Below are 17007 nucleotides of genomic sequence, written 5' to 3'. Positions count from 1 at the left end.
CACCTGCCGAGCAGCAAACAGAGGATGTTCCACCGACACCACCACCACCGCCACCGTCAACTAGCGTCTCCACTATATCACACAGCAGCGTTCAGCTCTCAATATCTCAAACCTTAGAGAGGAAGCGCAAATTCCCCCCGAGTCACCCTCGAGCCCTTGGCCTGAACGCCAGCATTTCTAAACTGCTGGCCTTTGAAATGCTGTCATTCCGGCTGGTGGACACAGACAGCTTCAAACAGCTGATGGCCATGGCTGTCACGCAGTATGTGGTTCCCATCCGCCACTACTTCTCCTAGACAGCCGTGCCTTCCCTGCACATGCAAGTGTCCGATAAAATCAAGTGTGCACTGCGCAACGCCATTTGTGGCAAGGTCCACCTAACCACAGATACGTGGACCAGTAAGCACGGCCAGGGACGCTATATCTCACTAACTGCACACTGGATGAATGTAGTGGCGGCTGGGCCCCCGGCGGACAGTTCCTTGGCGCACGTCCTTCCGCCCCCTAGGATCGCAGGGCATCATTCTCTGCCTCCTGTAGCCTCCTCCTCCTACTCGGCTTCCTCCTCCACTGCTTCCACCAGCTCATCCGGTCAGCCACACACCTTCACCACCAACTTCAGCACAGCCCGGGGTAAACGTCAGCAGGCCATTCTGAAACTCATATGTTTGGGGGACAGGCCCCACACCGCACAGGAGTTGTGGCGGGGTATTGAACAACAGACCGACGAGTGGTTTCTGCCGGTGGGCCTCAAGCCAGGCCTGGTGGTATGCGATAATGGGCGAAATCTCGTGGCAGCTCTGGGACTAGCCGGTTTGACGCACATCCCTTGCCTGGCGCATGTGCTGAACTTGGTGGTGCAGAGGTTCATTCACCACTACCCCAACATGTCAGAGCTGCTGCATAAAGTGCGGGCCGTCTGTGCGCGCTTCCGCCGTTCACATCCTGCCGCTGCTCGCCTGTCTGCGCTACAGCGGAACTTCGGCCTTCCCGCTCACCGCCTCATATGCGACGTGCCCACTCGGTGGAACTCCACCTTGCACATGCTGGAGAGACTGTGCGAGCAGCAGCAGGCCATAGTGGAGTTTCAGCTGCAGCACGCTCGCGTCAGTCGTACTGCCGAACAGCACCACTTCACCACCAATGATTGGGCCTCCATGCGAGACCTGTGTGCCCTGCTGCGCTGTTTCGAGTACTCCACCAACATGGCCAGTGGCGATGACACTGTTATCAGCGTTACAATACCACTTCTATGTCTCCTTGAGAAAACACTTAGGGCAATGATGTTAGAGGAGGTGGCCCAGGTGGAGGAGGAGGAGGAGGATGAGGGCTCGTTTCTAACACTTTCGGGCCAGTCTGTTCGAAGTGGCTCAGAGGGAGGTTTGTTTAAGCAGCAGAGGACAGGTTCACAAGTCGCCAGCCAAGGCACTGTACTGGAGGACGAGGAGGAGGAGGAGGTGGAGGGGGACGAGGATGACGCAAGTTCACAGCGGGGTGGCAGCCCAGGCCCATCACTGGTGCGTGGCTGGGGGGATACGGTGGACGATGACGATACGCCTCCCACAGAGGACAGCTTGTCCTTACCCATGGGTAGCCTGGCCCACATGAGCGAATATATGCTCCAATGCCTGCGCAACGACAGCAGAGTTGCCCACGTTTTAACGTGTGCAGACTACTGGGTGGCCACCCTGCTGGATCCCCGGTATAAAGACAATGTGCCCACTTTAATTCCTGAACTGGAGCGCGACCGTAAGATGCGCGAGTACAAGCGCACGCTGATAGAGGCGCTCTTGAGAGCATTCCCACATGTCACAGGGGAACAGGTGGAAGGTGAAGGCAGAGGAGTGGCAAGAGGTCGCCAACGCAGCTGTGTCACGGCCAGCTCATCTGAGGGCAGGGTTAGCATGGCAGAAATGTGGAAAAGTTTTGTCTCCACGCCACAGCTATCTGCACCGACACCTGATACGGAACGTGTTAGCAGGAGGCAGCATTTCACTAACATGGTTGAACAGTATGTCTGCACACCCCTCCACATCCTGACGGATGGTTCGGCCCCATTCAACTACTGGGTTTCGAAATTGTCCACTTGGCCAGAGTTAGCATGTTATGCCTTGGAGGTGCTTTCCTGCCCGGCGGCCAGCGTTTTATCTGAACGCGTATTCAGCACGGCAGGGGGCGTCATTACTGACAAGCGCAGCCGCCTGTCCACAGCCAACGTGGACAAGCTGACCTTCATAAAGATGAACCAGGCATGGATCCCACAGGACCTGTCCCTCCCTTGTGCAGAGTAGTCCTTATTAACTGCCTAAAACATGTCTTGTTGTGCTACGGGCCACTTCTTTATTTGATACAAATTTTATGAAACCCACAGTTGAATGAAACTCTTCTCTGTCTGGGCGCCGGGGCCTAACCAGATGAAAGTGGCCGGTTAAACTAACGGGTGACATGAAGCCATAACCTCTGCCATGCTACCTCTGTCTTCTGTCTGGGTGCTGAGGCCTAAGTCAAATAAAGCGGTCTTCTGCTGTGCTGGGGGATATGAAGCTAATCTCTGACCTCTCTCCTCTGTCTGGGTCCAAAGGCCTAAATCACTGAAAGAGGCCTTCTCCTGTGGTGTGTGATATGATGCCAGAATATGTGCTGTGGGGCCTCTCTCCTCTTCCTGGGTGCAGGGGTCAAATAAACTAAATTGTGGCCTACTCCTGTGGTGGTTGATATGATGCCTGATTCTCTGATGTGGAACCTCTCTCCTCTGTTTGGGTGAAGGGGTCAAAGTAACTAAATGGTGGCTTCTCCTGTGGTGGCTGATATGATGCCAGAATATGTGCTGTGGTGTCTCTCTCCTCTTCCTGGGTGCAGGGGTCAAAGTAACTAAATGGTGGCTTCTCCTGTGGTGGCTGATATGATGCCAGAATATGTGCTGTGGGGCCTCTCTCCTCTTCCTGGGTGCAGGGGTCAAAGTAACTCAATGGTGGCTTCTCCTGTGGTGGCTGATATGATGCCAGAATATGTGCTGTGGTGCCTCTCTCCTCTGTCTGGGTCCAAAGGCCTAAATCACTGAAAGAGGCCTTCTCCTGTGGTGTGTGATATGATGCCTGAATATGTGCTGTGGTGCCTCTCTCCTCTTCCTGGGTGCAGGGGTCAAAGTAACTCAATGGTGGCTTCTCCTGTGGTGGCTGATATGATGCCAGAATATGTGCTGTGGTGCCTCTCTCCTCTTCCTGGGTGCGGGGGTCAAAGTAACTCAATGGTGGCTTCTCCTGTGGTGGCTGATATGATGCCAGAATATGTGCTGTGGTGCCTCTCTCCTCTTCCTGGGTGCGGGGGTCAAAGTAACTCAATGGTGGCTTCTCCTGTAGTGGCTGATATGATGCCAGAATATGTGCTGTGGTGCCTCTCTCCTCTTCCTGGGTGCAGGGGTCAAAGTAACTAAATGGTGGCTTCTCCTGTGGTGGTTGATATGATGCCTGATTCTCTGCTGTGAAACCTCTCTCCTCCATCTGGGTGTAGGGGTCAAAGTCTTTCAAAGTCGCCTTCTCCTGTGCTGATTGATATAAAGCTGATGGTTGTGCCATCTGACATGGTTGCCAGGGTCTGATTCAATGGGGGCCTACTCCTGTGGTGGGTGATCTAAATGCCTGATTCTCTGCTGTGAAACCTCTCTCCTCCGTCTGGGTGTAGGGGTCAAAGTCTTTCAAAGTCGCCTTCTCCTGTGCTGATTGATATGAAGCTGATGGTTGTGCCATCTGACATGGTTGCCGGGGTCCCAGTAAATTGTGGCCTACTCCTGTGGTGGTTGATATGATGCCTGATTCTCTGATGTGGAACCTCTCTCCTCTGTTTGGGTGAAGGGGTCAAAGTAACTAAATGGTGGCTTCTCCTGTGGTGGCTGATATGATGCCAGAATATGTGCTGTGGGGCCTCTCTCCTCTTCCTGGGTGCAGGGGTCAAAGTAACTCAATGGTGGCTTCTCCTGTGGTGGCTGATATGATGCCAGAATATGTGCTGTGGTGCCTCTCTCCTCTTCCTGGGTGCGGGGGTCAAAGTAACTCAATGGTGGCTTCTCCTGTGGTGGCTGATATGATGCCAGAATATGTGCTGTGGTGCCTCTCTCCTCTTCCTGGGTGCGGGGGTCAAAGTAACTCAATGGTGGCTTCTCCTGTGGTGGCTGATATGATGCCAGAATATGTGCTGTGGTGCCTCTCTCCTCTTCCTGGGTGCAGGGGTCAAAGTAACTAAATGGTGGCTTCTCCTGTGGTGGTTGATATGATGCCTGATTCTCTGCTGTGAAACCTCTCTCCTCCATCTGGGTGTAGGGGTCAAAGTCTTTCAAAGTCGCCTTCTCCTGTGCTGATTGATATAAAGCTGATGGTTGTGCCATCTGACATGGTTGCCAGGGTCTGATTCAATGGGGGCCTACTCCTGTGGTGGGTGATCTAAATGCCTGATTCTCTGCTGTGAAACCTCTCTCCTCCGTCTGGGTGTAGGGGTCAAAGTCTTTCAAAGTCGCCTTCTCCTGTGCTGATTGATATGAAGCTGATGGTTGTGCCATCTGACATGGTTGCCGGGGTCCCATTAAATTGTGGCCTACTCCTGTGGTGGTTGATATGATGCCTGATTCTCTGATGTGGAACCTCTCTCCTCTGTTTGGGTGAAGGGGTCAAAGTAACTAAATGGTGGCTTCTCCTGTGGTGGCTGATATGATGCCAGAATATGTGCTGTGGGGCCTCTCTCCTCTTCCTGGGTGCAGGGGTCAAAGTAACTCAATGGTGGCTTCTCCTGTGGTGGCTGATATGATGCCAGAATATGTGCTGTGGTGCCTCTCTCCTCTTCCTGGGTGCGGGGGTCAAAGTAACTCAATGGTGGCTTCTCCTGTGGTGGCTGATATGATGCCAGAATATGTGCTGTGGTGCCTCTCTCCACTTCCTGGGTGCGGGGGTCAAAGTAACTCAATGGTGGCTTCTCCTGTGGTGGCTGATATGATGCCAGAATATGTGCTGTGGTGCCTCTCTCCTCTTCCTGGGTGCAGGGGTCAAAGTAACTAAATGGTGGCTTCTCCTGTGGTGGTTGATATGATGCCTGATTCTCTGCTGTGAAACCTCTCTCCTCCATCTGGGTGTAGGGGTCAAAGTCTTTCAAAGTCGCCTTCTCCTGTGCTGATTGATATAAAGCTGATGGTTGTGCCATCTGACATGGTTGCCAGGGTCTGATTCAATGGGGGCCTACTCCTGTGGTGGGTGATCTAAATGCCTGATTCTCTGCTGTGAAACCTCTCTCCTCCGTCTGGGTGTAGGGGTCAAAGTCTTTCAAAGTCGCCTTCTCCTGTGCTGATTGATATGAAGCTGATGGTTGTGCCATCTGACATGGTTGCCGGGGTCCCATTAAATTGGGGCCTACTCCTGTGGTGGGTGATCTAAATGCCTGATTCTCTGCTTTGAAACCTCTCTCCTCCGTCCGGGTGTAGGGGTCAAAGTCTGTCAAAGTCGCCTTCTCCTGTGCTGATTGATATAAAGCTTATGCTTGTGCCATCTGACATGGTTGCCGGGGTCTGATTCAATGGTGGCCTACTCCTGTGGTGGGTGATCTAAATGCCTGATTCTCTGCTGTGTAACCTCTCTCCTCCGTCTGGGTGTAGGGGTCAAAGTAACTAAATGGTGGCCTACTCCTGTGGTGGGTGATATGATGCCTGGTTCTCTGCTGTGGGACCTCTCTCCTTTGTCTGGGTGCTGTGGTCAAAATAATAGTAAGTGACCTTCTCCATTGGTGGGTGACTTGAAGCCTGATTCTGTGCTATGGGACCTCACTCCAATTAATATTGTTTAATTTTTATTTATTTTATGTTAACTCATCATTTCCCTATCTACATTTGTTTGCAGGGGATTTAACTACATTTTGCTGCCTTTTGCAGCCCTCTAGCCCTTTCCGGGTGTGTTTTACAGCCTTTTTAGTGCCCAAAAGTTCGGGTCCCCATTGACTTCTATGGGGTTCGGGTTCGGTATGAAGTTCGGGTCGAGTTCGGATCCCGAACCCGAACATTTTTCGAAAGTTCGGCCGAACTCGTCGAACCCGAACATCCAGGTGTTCGCTCAACTCTACTCTTAATAAAGCCCTAAAATGGCGGTTGGTTCTGACGAAGTTATGAAGAGGCACAGGCCTTTTTTAGCTGTCTTACATTTAGACCCTTTTCTACGCCTAAAACAGGCATAGAAAATGGTAAATGAGACGGGCCTACTGGCCTGTCCTCTTCCCCACCCACAATTTTAGAACTGGCGTGAGCAGGGAGAAGTCGCAGATTGCGCCTGAAAGATTGCGCCTGAAATACGCCTAATTTAGGCATATTTCAGATGGATAAATGACCCCCATAATTTATACATTTATATCTCTGCTCTTAGTACACAGGAGATGTACTGCCAGATGATTGCTAATGAGCGGTCGTAGTAACGCCCGTTAGCGATCATCTGGCAGTGTAATACTGCCGCCAATGACAAGCTCATTCATCAGGCAATCGTGATCTTTTAGCATGATAAAAGATCACAATTTGTCAGTACACAGGGGAGGTGTCATCAGTGATTGATAGCATTCCCTGTGTAAGTGTGTATACATAGATAGCTGTCAGTGATAGTTGTACACAGGGGAGGTGTTATCAGTGATAGCATTCTCTATGTAAGTTTGTATACATAGATAGCTGTCACTGATAATTGTACACAGGGGAGGTGTCGTCAGTGATTGATAGCATCCCCTGTGTAAGCGTGTATACATAGATACCTGTCAGTCACAGATAGCTGTACACAGGGGAGGCGTTATCAGTGACTGATTGCATTCTCTGTGTAAGTGTGTATACATATATGTCAATCACTGATATCTGCACACAGGGGAGGTGCTATCAGTGATAGCATTCTCTGTGTGTATATACTGTAGGAAAGAACAAGGGGTCGTCATTGATGGGCGGTATGTGTCACCGAGGTTCCTGACCTCGGTGAGGTAAGAGACGTTTTTTTTCCTGAAAGGTCATTATTGTAGTCTGACACTTCAGCTGGTTAGTATGGCTGTAAAGCTGATCCGGGACGGCTCTTACTGGGAGCAGCCAAAGTGCTGGGTGGGTGGCTCTCCCCACGTTCCAGGCCGGGTCTTGGGAGGCTTATAAAAAGCAGTCAGCACTGTCAGGTGATGTGGATTATCATCCATCTCACAGTGCAGCTGTGGAGTCTCTGTGTTTTGGGATCTGGAGATGTGTGCCATGCTAAAGGACTGAGAGCCGCATGGTGGAAAACAGGCCCCTAAAGCCTGCTGGGGACCGCTGATGAAAAACTGATAACAAGGTGAATGTTTTGTTCTGTGGACTTTCCAAGGTGTGAACGAACATCAAGACTGCGAACTGTTATTTTGTTTTGCCTTCTGTGTGAATAAACACTGAACTGTTTAAGTTAAAGACTTTGTGGTTGCCTCTATACTGCGTTCGCTAACCTGCCTACCAGAGCGAATCCCCACAATACATAGATAGCTGTTAGTCAAAGATGCAAAGGAACGAAAAGACAGGAGGCAGCGCCTCATGTGTGTTGCTGCTTAATGTGAGATAATGATAAATAATCAGTTGCGCTTACCCTCAAATGTTGTCAGAAGCCACAACTGCTTTTCTTTACTTTGCTGGTATTTCCCCGTCCAGCCTACAGGATGTCTGCGCTGCTGACTAGGTTCTTGCCCGTGCTGCCAAAGCGGTCGGGATGAGAAGAATCATAGAGGAGTGGATGGAAGAAATCAGAGCCTTTCTATCGGTGCTGTCACAGGAACGTGGTACCAGGTAAGTATAGGTGAGCAGTATTTCTTTATTAATACAGGTCTACGCGTTTCAAGGGCGGAGTGCCCCCTTCGTCAGGACAGTATTACCTGTAATACTGTCCTGATGAAGGGGGAACTGCGCCCTTGAAACGCGTAAACATGTATTAATAAAGAAATACTGCTCACCTATACTTACCTAGTACCATGTTCCATTCCTGTATGTTAGTCAAAGATAGCTGTACAAGGGGAGGTGTTATCAGGGATTGATAGCATTCTCTGTATATTCTGTATACATAGATGTCAGTCACTGATAGTTGTAGATGGGGATGTGTTATCAGTGATTGATAGCATTCCCTGTGTAAGTGTGTATACATAGATAGCTGTCAGTCACTGATAGTTGTACACGGGGGAAGTGTTATCAGTGATTGATAGCAATCACTGATTAAGTGTGTATACATAGATAGATGTCAGTCACTGATAGCTGTATGCGAGGGAGGTGTTATCAGTGATTGATAGCATTCTCTGTGTAAGTGTGTATACATAGATAGCTGTGGGTCACGGGTAGCTGTACACAGGGAGGTGTTATCAGTGATTGATAGCATTCTCTGTGTAAGCGTGTATGCAGAGATACAGTAGATGTCAGTCACTGATAGCTGTACATAAGAGAGTTGTTATCAACTCCCCTATGTACAAATATCAGCTGTTGTATACATAGATAGCTGTAAGTCACGGATAGCTGTACATGGGGGAAGTTTTAACAGTGATTGATAACATTTTCTGTATAAGTGTGTAATCATAGATAGTTGTCAGTCACTGATAGTTGTACACAGGGGAGGTGTTATCAGCGATTGATAGAATTCTCTGTGTAAGTGTGTATACATAGATAGCTGCCAGTCACTGATAGTTATACATGGGGGGGTTATCAGTGATTGGTAGCTTTCTTTGTATAAGTGTGTATACATAGATAGTTGTCAGTTACTGATAGTTGTACATGGGGGAGGTATTATCAGTGATTGAAAGCATTTTCTGTGTAAAGGTCGATTTAGACACCCAGGTAATTGGGCAGATTATGAGAAACAAACATTTATACAAACGTTCAATCCCGACGATCTGCCCATCTTAAACTGTATGAGGATGAGCAATCGCAATAGCGATCCCTCATCTTCATACTGTGGAGGTGAATAGTGCATGTAAATGCAGCGCTTCATATCCACTTAACTAGTAGCCAATTGTCAAGAAGGAATGCTTCCTTCCCGACAATCTGCTGCTCATCGGCCAGTCTAAAAGCACCTTTAGTGTGTATACAGAGATAGCTGTCAGTCACTGATAGTTGTACACAGAGGTGTTATCAGTGATTGATAGCATTCTCTGTGTAAGTGTGTATACATAGATAGCTGTCAGTCACTGATAGTTGTACATGAGGAAGGTGTTATCAGTGATTGATAGCATTCTCTGTGTAAATGTGTATAGATAGCCTTCAGTCACTGATATCTGTACACAGAGGTGTTATCAGGGATTGGTAGCATTCTCTCTGCAAGTGTGTATACATAGATATCTGTCAGTCACTGATAGCTGTACATGAAGGAGGTGTTAGCAGTGTGATTAAGAGCACTCTCTGTGTAAGTGTGTATACATAGATAGCTGTCAGTAACTGATAGTTGTACACAGGGAGGTGTTATCAGCGATTGATAACATTCTCTGTGTAAGTGTGTATACATAGATAGCTGTCAGTCACTGATAGTTGTATATGGGGGAGGTGTTAGCAGTGATTGATAGTATTCTCTGTGTAAGTATGTATACATAAATAGCTGTCACTCACTGATCATTGTACATGAGGGAGGTGTTAGCATTGTGATTAATAGCACTCTCTGTGTAAGTGTGTATACATATAGCTGTCAGTCATTGATAGTTGTACACAGGGAGGTGTTATCAGCAATTGATAACATTCTCTGTGTAAGTGTGTATATATAAATAGCTGTCAGTCACTGATAGTTGTTTATGGGGGAGGTGTTATCAGTGATTGATAGCATTCTCTGTGTAAGCGTGTATACATAGATAGCTGTTACTGTCACTGATAGATGTTCAGATGGGCAGACTTAAAGAGGACCTGCCACCTCTCCTGACATGTCTGTCTTAGTAACTACTTGCATTCTCCATGTAATAACCATTCTGGAGCATCTATTCTTGTTGCTTTATGCTGTGCCATGCCCCTGTTATGTCTACTAGAAGTTTATGAATGAATTGTCAGAGGCTTGCAGTAAAGGAACAGATGGGTGTTACCAGTCAGGGGTATGTCCTTGCACAGTCTGACACCAGCAGCACTGATTGGACAGAGTCAGAGAGACCTGTTACTGGTAACACCCAGCAGTACCTTTACTGATGACTGTTTGTAATTTATTTGTAAACGTCTAGCAGGAATAATACAGGAATAGCACAGCACAGAGTCATAAGAATAGATGCTCCAAAATTATTATTACATGGGAAATGGAAGAATTGAGAAAAGGCAGAGATACAAATGTATACATTGCATGTTTTGAATCGTTTCCCACAAAAAAATATATCAATCTGCTTAGCTCCTCCTGCTCTATACCATGCAGCCGGTGGACTGCACTGCATTTTCTGGTGCCAGGTCCTCTTAAGTCATGAGATTACTGCTCAGCATTGTTCAATCAACACAATGGCTGGAAAAGCAGGGCACCAGGTCTTTGCAATCTAATTAAAAATCCTGCTGTTTTTCTATTCACAAGTAAAAATGGAGCTGATTCACTTGCTATAAGTCTATAAATGACTTTCCACACCTCTTTATAGCAATTTAAGTGTGACTTCACAAGTCTTTTGCAGAATAATTTAACCCTTTAATGCCTGTTGAATAGCATCTTTGGACTAGGGATAGCAGCTATGGGCGCTGTTATCCCTAGGCCAAAGCTGTTGCTTACAGCCTCTGGCATTGAGCATCATAAACGATTTAGATGCCATATCGACTAGCGTTGAGCGAATAAAACCTGACGTAGTGGAATTCGATCCGAATTTCAGGGAAAATTCGATTCGTGCAAAGCCGAATTTCCTAGTGCTTCATGGTAATGAAACGATTTCCCCTGAATGGTGGTAAATAATAATAAAAATCATACTTACCTCATCTGTTTCAGCGTGAAGGGACGGCCGCCACCATCTTAATTGAAGATCCTGTGCGAAATCCCGTGCACTGTGGCGTATGATGTCACCACGCTGGCCAACATGACCATGAGATTTCGTACTAGATCTACAATCAAGATGGCGGGGGCCGGCTCTTCGCGATCAAATGGATGAGATAAGTATGATTTTATTTATTTTACACTCTAATATTGATGTCAGATGCCGCAATCAGCTATGAACGCGGCATCTGAGGGGTACAATGATAGGGGGTGCAATCGCCGCTCACTGTCATTGCACCCACTGCTTACAAAGAAATTCACTTCTCGTCACAAAGCAAATGTTTTTGTAAAATTCGAAGAAGCAGCCAAATCGAATTTTCCGATACTTCAATCATCACTAATAGCAAAAATGGCATCTAAAGTGCTTAATGGAAGGAAGAGGTTCCCTCTGTCACCCATGCCCCCCCTCTCTGTTGCTTTACTACAGCAGTCAGGTGCCCAATAAAGACCCCAGGCCTCCAGAAGTTAATGTCTAGTAGGCCACAATTTACAACTTCTTATTGAGCAGCTGCTGGTAATCTTGTGTACATAGGCTGGTTGAACATCCCAGAGGGAGAGAGATGGTGTCTGGCATCATCCACTACGCATGCTCAGCCACATCACCGAATATCAGAGTGGGAGCACAGGCTCGAAGGTTCAAACTCTAGAACAGTGAGCTATTGTAAAGTAAAAGAAGATCGACCATTTATTTGGATTTAATTTTGAATGTATAGATATTTAGACAGCAATGCTACCTGCAAAGGCCCAGCATAGCCTCTTGTATCCTATTAAGGCTGCGTTCGCATCACATTTCTGTCATCAGTTTTACGTATACAAAAAAACATATCCGTTGAACGGATCCCTCAGACAGATGCCATACAGTGGCATCCATTTACCATAGAGTTCCATTGTAAAAAAAAAAACATATACGTTAACATATATGTTTTTTTACTGGACTCTGCAGGATACAATAGCATTGTGTGCTACGCTTTTGTACCCTTTTTTCCCAATGTATACGTTACCAATAACTGCCTATTATCGTCTATAGACTAATTACAGTACATTCTAACATCTAGCAGTAAGTGTCTAATATTATGCTATGGACTAAACACAAATTTAGTTTTTTTAGTGGACAATTATGGTTTTATGAATGGTAGAAGTCAATTTGTAATATAGCATATCATTTTGAATTTATAGATATTTAGACAGCAATGCTACATGCAAAGCCCCAGCATAGCCTCTTGGATCCTATTAACGGGGTTCTGCAGTTTGTTTAAACTGATAATCTATCCTCTGGATAGATCATCAGCATCTGATCGGTGGGTGTCCGACACCCGGGACCCCCGCCAATCAGCTGTTTGAGTAGGCAGCGGATCTCCAGCAGCGCCGCGGCCTTCTCACTGTTTACCTCTGGCCCAGTGACGTCACGACTAGTATCAACTAGCGTGGGCGGGGCTAAGCTCCATTCAAGGGAACAGATCTTAGCTCCGCCCAGGCAAGTTGATATTAGTAGTGACATCACTAAGCTTGCGGTAAACAGTGAGAAGGCCGCGGCGCTGCTGGAGTGCGGCTACCTTCTCAAACAGCTGATCAGCGGGGGTCCCGGGTGTCAGACCCCCGCCGATCAGATGCTGATGATCTATCCAGAGGATAGATCATCAGTTTAAACAAACTGCAGAACCCCTTTAAGGCTAAGTTCACACGAACGTGTGTGATCCGTGGCCGTATTGCGGCCCGCAAATCGCGGGCCGCAATACACAGCCACAGTTCCGTGTGAATTCCGCATCACGGATGCGGACCCATTCACTTCAATGGGTCCGCAAATCCGGAATCGCGGAACGGCCGCACGGGACGGGACCCCTCGGAAGCACTATGGAGTGCCTCCGTGGGGTTACGTCCCGTACTTCCGTTCCGCTAAAAGATAGAACAAGTCCTATCTTTTAGCGGAACGGCCGGATCGCGGACCCATTAAAGTGAATGGGTCCGCGATCCGATGCGGCTGACCTACGGCCGGCGATCGTGCATTGCGGCCCGCTATTTGCAGGCCGCAGCACAGGCACAGGTGACACACGTTCGTGTGAACTTGGCCTAAGGCTGTGTTCGCATCACATTTCTGTCATCCGTTTAACGTATACAAAAAAACATATCTGTTGAACGGATGCCTCAGACAGATGCCATACAGTGGCATCCGTTTACCATAGAGTTCCATTGTAAAAAAAAAAAAAAACATATACGTTAACATACTCTGCAGGATACAAAACCATTGTGTGCTATGCTTTTGTATCCTTTTTTCCCAATGTATATGTTAAGGGAATGGCAAAAACGTGATGTGAACCCACCCTTATTTACATTAGTTTCACACTAGCGGCAGGGAACTCCAGAAGTCTATTCTGGTAGAGTTCTCTGGATCCAGCATTGCCGGATACTACTGCCTTCCCGCTGGAACCCATTGACTATAATGGGGTCCGGCAGAGATCTAGCTGCTACTGCAGCGGTTTTTGTCCAGCTTATAACTAGCATTGTCCACTGGACCTGCCGGCTGGAACATATGGCTGCAGGTGTGAAAGAAGCCTTGTACTTCTCTCTCTTTTTTTATATTTGTAGAGGTACTTTTAATTGAAGTCTATGAACTATTATTATTTGTTGTTTTAATGTATGTATTTTTATTTTTATTCTTATGTTTGAGTCTATAGACTTATGAATTGCATATTATACACGCACATTCTGTATAGTGTTTAATAAATATAACTCAATTGAGTAAAATATATTCAAATCTTGAGTGCCAAATTCTATATATTACATACACTGCTCAAAAAAATAAAGGGAACACAAAAATAACACATCCTAGATCTGAGTTAATTAAATATTCTTCTGAAATACTTTGTTCTTTACATAGTTGAATGTGCTGACAACAAAATCACACAAAAATTAAAAATGGAAATCAAATTTTTCAACCCATGGAGGTCTGGATTTGGAGTCACACTCAAAATTAAAGTGGAAAAACACACTACAGGCTGATCCAACTTTGATGTAATGTCCTTAAAACAAGTCAAAATGAGGCTCAGTAGTGTGTGTGGCCTCCACGTGCCTGTATGACCTCCCTACAACGCCTGTGCATGCTCCTGATGAGGTGGTGGACGGTCTCCTGAGGGATCTCCTCCCAGACCTGGACTAAAGCATCTGCCAACTCCTGGACAGTCTGTGGTGCAACGTGACGTTGGTGGATAGAGCGAGACATGATGTCCCAGATGTGCTCAATTGGATTCAGGTCTAAGGAACGGGCGGGCCAGTCCATAGCATCACTGCCTTCGTCTTGCAGGAACTGCTGACACACTCCAGCCACATGAGGTCTAGCATTGTCTTGCATTAGGAGGAACCCAGGGCCAACCGCACCAGCATATGGTCTCACAAGGGGTCTGAGGATCTCATCTCGGTACCTAATGGCAGTCAGGCTACCTCTGGCGAGCACATGGAGGGCTGTGCGGCCCTCCAAAGAAATGCCACCCCACACCATTACTGACCCAATGCCAAACCGTTCATGCTGGAGGATGTTGCAGGCAGCAGAACGTTCTCCACGGCGTCTCCAGACTCTGTCATGTCTGTCACATGTGCTCAGTGTGAACCTGCTTTCATCTCTGAAGAGCACAGGGCGCCAGTGGCGAATTTGCCAATCTTGGTGTTCTCTGGCAAATGCCAAACGTCCTGCACGGTGTTGGGCTGTAAGCACAACCCCCACCTGTGGACGTCGGGCCCTCATATCACCCTCATGGAGTCTGTTTCTGACCGTTTGAGCAGACACATGCACATTTGTGGCCTGCTGGAGGTCATTTTGCAGGGCTCTAGCAGTGCTCCTCCTGTTCCTCCTTGCACAAAGGCGGAGGTAGCGGTCCTGCTGCTGGGTTGTTGCCCTCCTCCACGTCTCCTGATGTACTGGCCTGTCTCCTGCTAGCGCCTCCATGCTCTGGACACTACGCTGACAGACACAGTAAACCTTTTTGCCACAGCTCGCATTGATGTGTCATCCTGGATAAGCTGCACTACCTGAGCCACTTGTGTGGGTTGTAGACTCCGTCTCATGCTACCACTAGAGTGAAAGCACCGCCAGCATTCAAAAGTGACCAAAACATCAGCCAGGAAGCATAGGAACTGAGAAGTGTCTGTGTTCACCACCTGCAGAACCACTCCTTTATTGGGGGTGTCTTGCTAATTGCCTATAATTTCCACCTGTTGTCTATCACATTTGCACAACAGCATGTGAAATTGATTGTCACTCAGTGTTGCTTCCTAAGTGGACAGTTTGATTTCACAGAAGTGTGATTGACTTGGAGTTACATTGTGTTGTTTAAGTGTTCCCTTTATTTTTTTGAGCAGTGTATATTAGTACTATTGGAAAACAGAACTTGTCCTGCAAAAAACAAGCCCTCTCACAGCTATATGGACAGAAAAATTATATAGCACTTGAAACGCAACAATAAAAAAACTAAACAAAAAATTGCTTGCTCTTTAGGCCTCTTTCCCATGGGCGTGTGCGCCTCGCGGTCGTTCTGCGGCCCGCAAAATGCGGCCCGTAATGCACGAGCACAGTCCGTGGGGCAGCCGCATCGGATCGCGGACCCATTCACTTGAATGGGTCCGCGATCCGGCCATTCCGTAAAAAGATAGGACATGTTCTACTTTTTTGCCTAACGGAAGTACGGGACGAAACCCCACAGAAGCACTACGTAGTGTTTCCGTAGGGTTCCGTTCCGTGCTTCCGTTCCGCACCATTCCGCATCTCCAGATTTGCGGACCCATTGAAGTGAATGGGTCCACATCCGTGATGCGGAATGCCCACGGAATGGCACCCGTGTACTGCGGATCCGCAAATGCGGTCCGCAATACGGCAATGGGGCGCACACGACCGTGGGAAAGAGGCCTTAACATACAAAACCCATGCGGTATGAAGGGTTTAACATTCAGACTGATATTAACAATAGAAACAGATTTCCTACCAGGTCTGATTTCTGCTGCATCAAATGGGATGTCCATTCCCACATCGTCCAATACAACTGATCTGAAAGAAGAAAACTGCGTCAGTGAACTTTTCAGGCTCTTGATATTGATGAGCTTATCCTCAGGCTAGCTGATTAATATTCAATCAGTGAGGGTCTGACACCCCGCGCCTCTTTGATCAGATGTTCCCTGCAGCCTCCTGTTCTGGAACTAGCACTTTGAATGGAACAGGAAGCAAAGCTCCGTTCAAAGTGTAGTGGCCGTGTTGAGTTACTGTAGTTCACCTCTCATTGAACTGAATCTGAGCTGAGCTGCAGTAATCCTGTTCCATTCATAGTGCTAGTTCCAGCACCGGAGGCTGCAAGGAACATCTGATCAAAGAGATGCGGGGTGTCAGGCCCCAAATCATTGGATAGAGTGGACCTATCCTGAGAATAGGCCATAAATAAAATCAGTAAAATTGATTGCAAAAAAAATGCAGCACACAATTTCCCATTATCAATACCAAGCAAATATCCCAATTAAATCATATCTCAAACAAAATCTGCACATCAATTGTCTTTATATTTTGGCCATACAAGGGCTTATTTTTTGTGGGACAAGTTGTATATTTTTTAATGGCACCATTTCATTTACCATATCTTGTACTGGAAAATAGGAAAAATTTTGTTTTGGGGTGAAACTGAAAAAAAACAACTCACATTTCCACCAAGGTGCACTAAAAATGACACGATTATGTTGATACCAAATTTGTATAGTTTTTATTACAGTTTTTAAACCTTTGAAAAAAATATCAACATTTTCTTTGCATTGTCATTTTCTGACCAAAAGGTTTTTATATTTCTGTTCACAGAGTTTGTTTTAGGGCTTCTTTTTTGCGGGATGAACACTTGTCATTATTGGTACAATTTTGGGGTATGTACGACTTTTTGATCACATTTCATTCAAATTTTTTGGGGGGCCAAGGTGACCAAAAAATGTCGAATTATGGATTTTTACTTTTTTCGCTAAGGCATTCACCACAAAGGAAGTCTATTTTTATGTTTTATTTGGGACGTGGCGATACCCA

The 17007-nt window shown here is 47.0% G+C and overlaps 1 protein-coding gene across 1 annotated transcript in view; it reads right to left on the bottom strand.

The window, feature by feature from the left end:
- PRUNE2 (prune homolog 2 with BCH domain) overlaps window positions 1–17007 on the bottom strand; it is a 263046-nt gene that overhangs the window by 170492 nt on the left and 75547 nt on the right. The window contains exon 2 of the mRNA XM_040417057.1: window positions 15938–15999. Coding sequence (XP_040272991.1) covers window positions 15938–15974 — 37 coding nt within the window. The 5' untranslated portion in view covers window positions 15975–15999. The remainder of the gene's footprint in view (window positions 1–15937; window positions 16000–17007) is intronic.

Source organism: Bufo bufo, chromosome 2 (assembly GCF_905171765.1).
Source record: "Bufo bufo chromosome 2, aBufBuf1.1, whole genome shotgun sequence".
Lineage (NCBI taxonomy): Eukaryota > Metazoa > Chordata > Amphibia > Anura > Bufonidae > Bufo > Bufo bufo.
This window is presented reverse-complemented; position numbering and strand designations above follow the sequence as displayed.